General features: G+C 39.4%; 1 protein-coding gene across 1 annotated transcript; it reads left to right on the top strand.

Moving 5' to 3' along the window:
* Positions 1 to 2,379: 2,379 nt before the first annotated feature.
* Positions 2,380 to 10,487, top strand: CA1 (carbonic anhydrase I). Its single transcript, XM_014965277.1, has 7 exons — positions 2,380 to 2,457; positions 2,673 to 2,870; positions 4,059 to 4,177; positions 6,057 to 6,152; positions 7,926 to 7,988; positions 8,974 to 9,129; positions 10,371 to 10,487. The coding sequence occupies exons 1-7, from the start codon at positions 2,421 to 2,423 to the stop codon at positions 10,479 to 10,481; spliced, it is 780 nt and encodes a 259-aa protein (XP_014820763.1). The 5' UTR covers positions 2,380 to 2,420; the 3' UTR covers positions 10,482 to 10,487.
* The last annotated feature ends 1,001 nt before the right edge of the window (positions 10,488 to 11,488 follow it).

Raw genomic sequence — 11,488 nt, 5'->3', positions numbered from 1 at the left:
CATGGTGTAGTGCTGGTTTTTCTCAGTGTTAGGGTGACGGTTGGATTAGATGATCTGAAAGGTCCCTTCCAACCTAGACAATTCTATGATTCTGTGATTCTACATTATTCCAAAGGATCCATGATAATCAACATCAGGTCTGGTCAAAAGTCAGGATTTCTGTTCTGCAGGAAACAAATTCTGTTTCAAAAAGTTCTTTAAAGCATTTATAAATTTTGCTGATGGCTGCTAAATCCTCCCACAAATGCATTCAAAAGAGTTCTGATTCTCAAAATGAAAAACTCTTGAGCCATGAACACCTTTTCCCCAATGTACCAGGCTTATCTGTCCCTCCAGGACACCTAACCATCCTAGGGGACAGGCAGGAAGCTGGGGTGCTTTCGTGTCACTAATTACCTTGCAATTTGGATTCAAACCCTAAACCTTCTCCTGCAGCAGGACAGAGGCTGCAAGTCCTGAGTGCCCGGGATGAAAGCGGGTTTTTCAGGGCTCCTGGGCTGCCTGCCTTACAGCTTGCTTCTCCTGAGCAGTGGGCTGAATCTTTTCAGTGTCTGGAACTAGGTTTGTTTTCCAAAGCCTCAAAACTTAGTCACCGACAGCAGCCTGGGTCTGTTTCAGCACTAAACACGGCAGTAATTTATCACTGCCATTCCAAACCAGAGCAGCCAAGACATCATCAAGCCTCCCAGTTCCCTTTGCCCCGACAGGGTGCTGAAAGCTTGGCACCAGCCTGGTTACTGAGGACTTTGGACTCCCTGCTGGAGAACTGCAACTTAAGAGCTGGCCAGGTCCAGCATATCTAATATTTCCAGCTGATCTATTAGTTTGGCTGTCTTGATTTCTCACATAGGTTACATAGCAAGGCTGCCCAAGGACCATAAATTGTGGACCCTTCACTTCAAGCAGAAATGTCATTACGTGGTGAAACAGTGATATCATCTTAGTAATATGGCTGGGAAATTGGTCAGGGACTAAGCAGGTGAAGCTGTCTCTCTTTCAGCAGAAGTTCGTGGTGGTAATTTTCCTTGGGACATTTTCCATTCTGATAAAACATAATTTCTGAGCAGAAAAAAAAAAAAAAATAGCAGAAAATTGTAATCCGCTTCTAACTGGGACGCACCGAAAAGCTGTCATATTCCTAGGAATCAATGCCACAAGTTTTACAGGTTATAATGTTACTTGCACAATGGTATCTGAAATTCCTGACGTCATCTGTGGACATCTGGAAGGGCAGATATCAGCAGTTTCCTATTACTGAGAATAGTCTGTAAGAAAAACAGGAAAATGTCAACAGGGCCCATTTCTGCAACGCAGGATGACAAGGCAATGCTTACATAGTCTATGATAAACCTTTTTTTGGTATAAAAATAATTACTCCATACTCTCAGTTCAAATGTTTACAAATATAGATAATGCCACAACAATTTAACTGCGCTGCAGCAGTTGTCAAGCACAGGGTCCTAAAAATACAATCCTGCTTTTAAGCACATTTGAGAGAGAATTTAAGGCAGGCAAACCCCTCTATGTCTTAGTCGAAATTAGCTTTAAAACAGAGAGTCAGGGCATGGTACCGTATTACTGAAGAAATAGGTGATTGTGTGTAAATAGTCTTGAACTACAAGATAGGACCTACTTAGGAGAAAACTGGAAGTTGGACTTTGGTCATGCATTTAATCAGGTATCAGTCCCCAAGAAGATTGGCTTGAAGATTTCCAGCAGTACAAAAAAGGCTTGATATAATTCCCCAAATATCTGAAGCTGGTAGGACTTCATAGGCTTTGGACCTCCTCTTTTATTAATGAGAGCATTGCTAGTCATTCATATAATATTTAATGAGATATTGACCATTTTGGGTCACACTGATGTTGTTATTTGTTTTCTGCCACTTAAAGCTACTGAGATTGACTGGTTTTTAGTCATTGTCAAAATTAATGTTCTAAAAGCCACACATAGATGTCTTAAATCATTGACGTGGGTTTTCAAGAAGGCTGAGAAGCCATTGCTTTCTGTGTCGTCTGCACTTTTATACCACAGTTATCCTTTGGATTATGAAGATTTAGTGTGAAGGTCTTTGGACAACATTTGAATAGCTAAAATGATGTATATTTTAATTTGGCATCTAACTCGTATCTTTCTTAACATATGTACTGAATCAGAAAGTAAACAGGGTGCAAACCACACTGTTTCCTTATTACAATCCTTTCTCTTATCACAGTTTCTCAGGTCATTCTGAAATCATATAAAATCAAAAAAGGTTGGTTAGAATATATTACTGTCTTTACTGTTTAAGCAGGCATATAAAAGCCCAGGCATAAGTTAGAAATTCAGAAGAGAATCAAAGCAGAGATCTTGCCATAACAGCTTTCATTAGCACCAGTAGATTCTTTTCAAAGGAGACAGTACCTTGCAAGAAGAAAAAAATGGCAAGTTTGAACTGGAGTTATCAAGGAAACAATGGTAAAAGCTATCTCTTATAGAAAATCAGATTTATTTATAATATATTGAATATTTCTCTCTTTTTTTTTTTCCTTATAAGAGTTTTTCAGAATTGCATGGATTATTAGCATATTAAGTATTATGTGTACAATTGGTTCCAAGGGGAAGTGACAGGAATTCAGTTCTGGTACAGAATTACAAGTAGAAAACGTCAATTATTTATTTATTTTGCCTAGGACCTGACCACTGGCACAAATTATACCCTGTTGCCAACGGAGACCGTCAATCTCCTATTGATATTCAAACCAAGGACGTCAAAAAAGATGCATCTCTGGGACTTCTGCAGATCACCTGGAAGCCTTCCACATGCAAAGAGATCGTCAACGTGGGACATTCATTCCATGTGAATTTTGAGGATAAGGACAACCAATCAGGTTAGTAAAAGGGGGATCTGGAGAGGGGAATGTGAGAAATTTTCTGTTTTCATTCTCTTTTTTGTCTCTAATTTATATAGAAAACAATACCAGTTGCTTTTCAGGAGAACAGGGTATGCTTGCTAACTTAGTTGTACTGGTTGGCAACATGCTTTAAGTGTCACAGGAGATCCAAATTATGTTCTTTAAAATTAGGACTTCTTGGCAAGTGTTCTTGTGTTAATGGCAAAAGGACTGGTAATTTCCCAGTAGGAAACCTCCAGGATAATCACTAATTTGGGGAGGGTAAACTAAGAGCAGAGTTTCTAAACACAGTTACTCAATTGTGCTTTTCTTTTTTTTTTTAATCATCATGGGATGGGAGACTCATACATATACAAAAGTTACTCACAGAATAACTCCATATGGAATCACTCTGGACAAGGTGTTTTTCCTCAGACAGTCTTATTACCTTGAGAGCAAAGGAGATTTATTTGTACCGATGTGTAATATCGCAAGTGCTGCAAGAATTCCAGGCACATATTTCTAAGCATCATTCCCAATGGCAGGTGCCTATCACTACAGTGGCAATCAATACACATTTATGTGCTTGTAAGCAAGGAATTAATGATAATGACCAATAAACAGTGTCCATAACACCTGAGTATACCTGTGACATCTCATAATCTAAATTCAGAAAACTTTAAGTACCTATAAATGTTACTTCTGTGAAGAAAGAGGCCTTTAAAATACTTTCATAAATAATACAAATTTTCGTGAGAAGTGGATTCCATGAGGTAGGACAGTTTATTCTGCAGTTATTAAAATCCAATTACCGTTTCTAGCGAACTGTTGTTTTTCTGCATTATTTTTCCTTTTATTTTCTCTCTAGGGTAGAATATATATAGGGTTGACATATATTTCACCCGAATTTTGGAACTGTATCGAGGAGACATTTAGATTTACTATAACCAATGTACTCATATACATACCTAGAATTAAAACCTTCAATAATTTTGGCTTAACTGCACAAGCTGTTTGTTGGGTTTTTTTTCTCCAGATGTTTACAAATAATCTAATACCAAAACTTGTTAAGATGTTACCATGGAGAAAACTGCTTGCATGTTATAAAATCTTGGAAATCTATAACTTGCCTGTCAGGAAGACTCTATTGATTGATGTTTTTCCCCATACTTCATGCATTTGTAGTGCTGACTGGTGGACCTCTGGCTGGAACGTACAGATTGCGGCAGTTTCATTTCCACTGGGGCCAAACTGATGAGCAAGGCTCAGAGCACACGGTGGATGGAAAGAAATATGCCTCAGAGGTAAAGGCAATGAAAGAAAAGTTAAAGTTTTCAAAGTCCAGTCTCATACCTCGTCCCTAGGGAAAAGAACAAGCATACGTAGATAGCTTTGATAGTTATTTTATTTTGCAAAAGCAATACCATCTCTGCGTGTGCAAAATTGGCTTTGCAAGAGCAAATTGGGTTCTGTGGTCAGTACTTATTCATCTAAATTTAGAGAATCTAAACAATGAAATAGGGCTGAAAGGTGCAGATTGAAAAATGAGTAATATCTGCTAAACGTTAAAAAGGTCAGCTGTGTAGGTATATTCAGTTTGAGACTAAATCAGCTGCTTTTGAAAAAGTCTGGTCACCCAGTTCCCCCATATGAGTGCAGCTGGAGCTCCTCACAGGCACAAGCATGCTGATCACTGTGAGGTAGTTTTTTCTGGCTTTTCAAGAACAACAAATAAGAAGGAATCCCAGAAGTAATTAATGAAGAGAAAGAGGTTAAAAAGTTATCTAGCAAGGGCCCTAGCAGCTGTCAAGTACATTCAGATAATGAAGCAAGGTCTGTTTTATAAAAATTAAAACCCCTCTCTAAAGTAACAGTTTTTATTGTTTTTCTAGTGTCCTGCTAATAGCTAACATCAACAAACAATTCACGTTCAATTCATGTAATGTTATCTTTGGCAGCTTTTTAGATTTTAGGAACATTACGTGACAAACAAATGAGATGGATTATTCATTTTTAATTTAGGCATTAGAAGCACGCAGCCAGAAGTGTGTTCCTAATAGGAAATTTTCTGCTGTTGAGAGTGCTAAAGCTATCTCGTTTGATACAGCCAAGATAAGAAAGGGGTGTTTCTTTAGAATTGCTTTCTGCCATAAAGAGATAGTGCACTTAAGCTGTGTTTAAGCAGCCCACGATTAAGTGTTTATTAGTTGGCTTTGAATCAATAGTTTAAAATATGTTGAAACAGTAAAGGTGTTAAATTGAAAAAACAGCAATTCAGCTTTAAGAAATGCCAGAAGTTTTTTAAAAAATCTGATTTAAATCAGAATGTTAAGATAATGTGCATTATATGATAATTTCTATGTTCTGTTCCTATATTTTAGAATCTCCTCCTTGTATTTTAAGAGCTTTTGAGATTTTTTGTGATCATGTTGCTGCAAGATTATACAAATAATCCAGACCATTGCCATAGAGTTACATAGTTGCTAAGCATTTTCATAGGTGAGAGGGTATTTAAAGAAACTCTTACGATTTCCAAGTTTTGTAAGTTTTGGAAACTTATATTTCACTTATATAACTCAAGATATAATATATTTCACTAATACAACTCAAGATATAATATGGAACATACTAGGCTGAACAAAAGTTCCTTAAAACTCTATTAAAGCAAATACTGTCAAATACTTGTTGAAAGATCTATGTTGGATATAAACCATCCACAGCCATGACCTTCACGGCCAAACCATCAATCTTTTGCAGTAAATGGGACTATTGTGAATAAATATTGCACCATGTATAACAAAGTGGTTACACACCCCATTAATGTATTTCATTTTTAAGGACTTGGAAATAAAGGCACGCACAGGAGACTGTTAATGATAGAGTCAGAAAAATACATGCCCCTTGTAAGCTGTGATTTCTCCACATCTCTGTGGACTTACCTCTAAATTGCTTTCAGGAATATGTGTGGTTCTGCTTACTCCAAGATAAAACCTGGGTGTGAGACCTGGCAGTGCCGGGGCCGTTCAGCAGAACAGGGTGAATCCGCCGGCGTTGGCAGGCAGGTTCTCAGTTTCACCGTCAGCCCCTGCCTGCAGGGTGGCAGTTTCTAACCCTTTGACTCAAATTGCGGCATTTCTTTGCGGTAGAACAGGCAAAAACGATCCTGCCAAATTGCTTTTTCAGCTTCATCTTGTTCACTGGAACGCGGACAAGTATTCGAACGCAGCCGAGGCTTCCGACAAGCCGGATGGCTTGGCAATCCTCACTGTTTTCCTGAAGGTCAGTTGCTGACACACTGCAAACACGTGTGTCTCTCTTCCCTTTCTCTACCAAAACTGAGGTCGGTGACGAGGACGAGGAAAAACCATGTCTTTGTGTCAAATCGGTGGAGATGACACAAAGATGTCACAACAACCCCAGGCAATGCTACAGACTTGGGGAAGAGTGGCTGGAAAGCTGCCCAGAAGAAAAGGACCTGGGGGTGTTGGTGGACAGCAGGCTTAACATGAGCCAGCAGTGTGCCCAGGTGGCCAAGAAGGCCAATGGCATCCTGGCTCGTATCAAGAATAGCGTGGCCAGCAGGAGCAGGGAAGTCATCGTGCCTCTGTACTCGGCTTTGGTGAGGCCTCACCTCGAGTACTGTGTTCAGTTTTGAGCCCCTCACTACAGGAAAGACATTGAAGTGCTGGAGCGTGTCCAGAGGAGAGGCACCAAGCTGGGGAGGGGTCTGGAGAACAAGTCCTATGAGGAGAGGCTGAGGGAACTGGGCATGTTTAGTTTGGAGAAGAGGAGGCTGAGGGGAGACCTCATTGCCCTCTACAACTACCTGAAAGGAGGGTGTAGAGAGGCAGGGGTTGGCCTCTTCTCCCAAAGGACGAACAACAAGACCAGAGGAAATGGTCTGAAGTTGGGGCAGGGGAGATTTAGATTAGATATTAGAAAGAACTACTTTACTGAGAGTGGTCAGGCCCTGGAACAGCCTGCCCAGGGAGGTGGCGGAGTCACCATCCCTGGAGGGATTTAAGAAACGTGTAGACATGGCTCTTCAGGGCATGCTCTAGTGCCCAAGGTTATTGGTTTATGGTGAGGTGTTGAGTGTGGGGTTTAGTTGGTGGGTACGGTGTTTTTGGTGGGTGTTTGGTGTGGTGTGTTTTGTATTTGTTTGGTGGTTTTTTATTTTTTTTTTTTTTTTTTTTTTTTTCTTTTTTTTTTTTTGTGGTTGGACTCGATGATCTCAGAGGTCCTTTCCAACCACTAAGATTCTGTGATTCTGTGACTGTCTCTTACCCTGCTTTAGCCCATATGGCCAACTTTCCTCATGTTTTACCCAAATCCTCCTTTCGTCCACAGAGCCTTCAAGCTCGAGCTGTGCTTTAGGGGCATGGGTGCTAGTTAACTTGTGGTGTTTCATCCACCTTTGTAACAGGCAACGCTCACACCTTCTGTGCTTGCTTTCCACTCCATTTTCGATGATGTGAACTTTCACAGAAAGACAGTTTGAGTCACCGTGGGCTCTTACTGTGTCTACCGACCAGAAAAGAAGATTCTAAACCAGAACTCCAAAAAATCTTGAATCCGTGCACGTGGCATATTTACCCTTTCAAAATCAACCGAGGCAGGAAAAAGAATTCTTTATTATTAAGGGCTTTTTTATATCAAGAAAATATCATAAAATATTATTGTATACTGTGAAAATATAATTACTCATAGTTCGCATTGCAAAAAAGATGTCAGCAAAATCAGCCCTGTGACTGCTTTCGAAGTGAATTTCAAGGATATGATATGATCATATCATATGATCAGATCCATATGATCAAAGCAATCATATACTTCTGAACCACAGATTATTTTCGCACTAGTTTGCGTTACTCTGCAAAGCAGAAGCAAAACTTCCTGTTATTTCCTCAAAAGTTCTAAATTTTGCCTTGTTCATAGTAAGTTTACAAAGCTAAACTTATCAACATTTATAAAGCATATTCTTGTTCTTGATTCTGTTAGAATAAAACTATTGTTGTGTATTTAGGATTTTAAAGTATATTTGTTTATTTACAGCTTGGCTCATGCAATGAAAACCTGAAGGGTGTCTTGAAGGCCTTGGATTCAGTAAAGACTAAGGTAAATGGCAGCCCAACCTGATCATGGATAGTATACAGAATAGTTAAATTAAAATCCGCTTCAGCCTTTTTGAAGACTACAGAATAGTGTGGGGGTTCAGCTGAAGGAGGCTGTTGAAGATGTGGGAGCTGAAAGCATGATCCTGGACGTGAGTTTTCAGGATGCTATAAGATATTTTGTATTGTTGGAGCTCCACCCTGCAGACAGCTGTGGGCTCTTTGTGTAAGAGCACACAGTTCCTGATCTCTACCCAACCCTGTGCTTCCATCCATCTATTTAAAATTACCCCTGGTGTCCATCACCAGCACAGCCTTACAAGAACTGAAATGAAGTTTCAGTCAGTTGGAGGAGGAAAAAAAGGAAGAAGAAATAACACCAGAACTGCACTTCTCTTAAGCTGTCTTGTAAAGCAGTGACTATTCCCACTAAGCCTCTCAAAGGCACAGGATAAACAGAGATAGACTCTTAATATCTGAATCTTAGTGTAACATGTTAAAAATACAATACAGCATCTCCCATACGATTGTAAAAAGGAATGTAGAATTTGACCCTGATCATGCAATTATCAACATGCGTGAATCCTCCCTCTAGCCTCAACAGACAGCTGAAAATTAATTATACACTGAAGTGTTTTGCTTGCTCTGGAGCACAGAGTTCAGTATTTGAAAAAAAACCCACAAAATCCAAACCACCATACAACCCTTTAGTCAGTGATGACTTAACTCTTTGGTATCTGACACCATTTGGGATGGAACTTGGCTTTTCTTTGTTCTTTTGAATAACACTGCTCCTTGTCCGGGGTGCCAGCCTAGATGTATCTCAGTGTCAAACTTAACATCAGGGCAAGCAACTCACCGCTGGTGCTATGAGAAAACACTGGCATTTTGAAAGGACCTCCTCTGATATAAGAACACACTCCCTTGTAGCCTGAGTTGTTAATCTTATCTTACTCACGGGTTTCATTAACTCAATGTATCTTCTACAGGGTAAGCAAGCCCCCTTTTCTGCATTTGATCCTTCAAGCCTGTTGCCCAAATCCTTGGATTACTGGACCTACAATGGCTCTCTGACTCATCCTCCTCTCCACGAGAGTGTCATCTGGATTATCCTTAAAGAGCCAATTACAATCAGCTCAGAGCAGGTACAGTACTACAGGAAGTAAGACCCTTCTTGTCTTTTAGCTTCAGTGTCATTATCACTTTACATTTTTTCACTGCATTTTATAAGGTTTATTTGTCTTATTTTTACTGTAAAATGAGTAGTACCTTTAAACCACATTATTGCTCTTGATAAATACTTATGATTCTGCCTCAGCCAGGTAAGGCCACTCACATCTTACAAAGTCTTGTGGGAATTGAGCTAAAATGACTTCAGATTGGTGGGGTTGCTTCCATTACTCCAAGAAAGGCAATTCGCTTATTTAAACTTCCCTGCCAAAGCAGAAGCAAGGCAGAGAGCTGACTTCTTCCCATCTTCATTCCTGCGAGATTCCCCAAAAGAAATTCATATTCTTGCCTAATCTCAGCCCAAAACCTGCCTAAGCAGGGAGTTTTGTCACATGCCACAAGGTCAAATAGCCAAAGTATAGTTCTCCGTTCAGTGCTATCATAGAGTGGCCAGGAGCTGTACCAATTTCTTTATTGTTGCATTATTTCCTAATAATGTCGATAGAACAAGCTAAATATCTCTCACTGGCCTTATTGAGGCAAGTATTCTTTCTGTTCTAAACTGTTACGAAATTGTTTTATGCAGTTCAATTATTGCCACTTGTCCTTCCAAAGGTGTTTGAACTAAGAACTTTCCAGATAAGGCTAGTTAAGCACTTTGAATCTTTGAAAACAAAAGCACACATAGAATCATAGAATCATAGAATGGTTTGGGTTGGAAGAGACCTCAAAGATCATCGAGTTCCAACCCCCCTGCCATGGGCAGGGACACCTCCCACCTCCACATGTAGACATAAATTAGGTATTCTGAAGATCCTTAATATTTATTCAAGGTGTTATTAATTGGGCTATTCAATGGATGAGGAACAGAAGTTAAGTACAAGTCATTTGACATAAAAATCAACTTAATTCATTCTAAGGCATTTTTTTTTTTACTTTCACAATCAATGATATTTTTAATTTATCAAACCCCAGTTTTTTCACATAGGTGGTAGCAGAGTGGTACCAGTGTCTGAAAGGTGAGTCGGATATTCAAAGATGGTTATTTGTTCTGTGGCAGCATAAATCCTGACTCACCACTGGATTAATTCAATATTATGAAACTTAATTTTTTTTATTTTTTTTTTAAATAGAAAGTTAGTTGGGAAGTATAACAATTTCTCAGTGACGTGCAATGAAAAGCTAAATATAACCCTTCCTTCCTCGCCCCATTTAGCTGGCTCAGTTCCGCACGCTCCTGTCCTCTGCCGATGGGGAAGCACCTTGTCCCATCCTGAGCAATCACCGGCAGCCCCAGCCGCTGAAAGGCAGAGTGGTGAGAGGCTAAATCCAGACAACCAGGGCAAATCTGCAGCACGGCCTGCTCCTCAAGAGCAACACATCCAAACAAAGACGAGGGAAGAACCTGCCAAAGAAATTAAAACGTGCATGTGTTCTCAGCTGCAATATTCCTGTCCTGCCAGAAGCTGTTGTAATTCACTGTGGCATTCAGCTACTACTTTTACTGGAATTAATCTATATTCTTTTTGTGGTAGGCAACTAATCCAGTTTAATGCGTGACTTTTAACACCGAAATGTGCTTTAAAATTTGTAATGAATTTTCACATTCCTTCCGATGTACTAAGTAAACTGTGGTGATAAGAAGCAACGTAATTGTTCAGACTGAAATAAATCAGTACTCAGATTCCCACAAGGAGAGTTTATCCAACTGTATGAGAAGTCTGTTGTTAGTTGCAATGAAATTGCTACTGTGAATGGCAATTACTAATGGATTATTGTTGATTTGGCTAATAAAAATGGGCTTTATTTCTAGTTTAACTGATGTTTGCCTGATTAAAATTAAATTAATAAAGCAAGAGCTTTGAAATGAAATAGTGTTCTAATGGTGCTATGCTATCAGTGTTTTAAAAGAAAGTGTGTGATAATTGCTGTTCCATTTCATTTGCAGATCTAGTAAAGAATTATTAGACATATGTCCATGGAAAAAAAAAAAGCCCCTTGATCTGGCTGTACATTTAAGTCACACCCTTATTTCACTTTTTCTCAAGTGGAACAGTACTCAGCTTTCCAAACAGCTCCAGCAGTGACAATTGAATTATTTAATAGCCAGCAGTGGCAAAGGTCTGAAGAAGATAAAGTCAGAGTCTACAAGAAACAACATAAGGCATTAGAACAGAAATTAGGTTTCCAGTTCAGCCCATTATGTATCTTACGTGTTGACTGAAATGACGAAGTGCCTTCGTTAAATGACATGACTATTATCTGTTGGGGTTTTGCAAGCACATGTTGCTACAGATATAGTTTGGTCTTTAACATTTGCATGCCTTTGGCTGT

This window comes from Calidris pugnax, unplaced genomic scaffold, assembly GCF_001431845.1.
Source record: "Calidris pugnax isolate Ruff unplaced genomic scaffold, ASM143184v1 scaffold41, whole genome shotgun sequence".
In the NCBI taxonomy this organism is placed as follows: Eukaryota; Metazoa; Chordata; class Aves; order Charadriiformes; family Scolopacidae; genus Calidris; species Calidris pugnax.
Note: the sequence above shows the minus strand (reverse complement) of the source record. Positions and strands in the feature narration are given on the sequence as shown.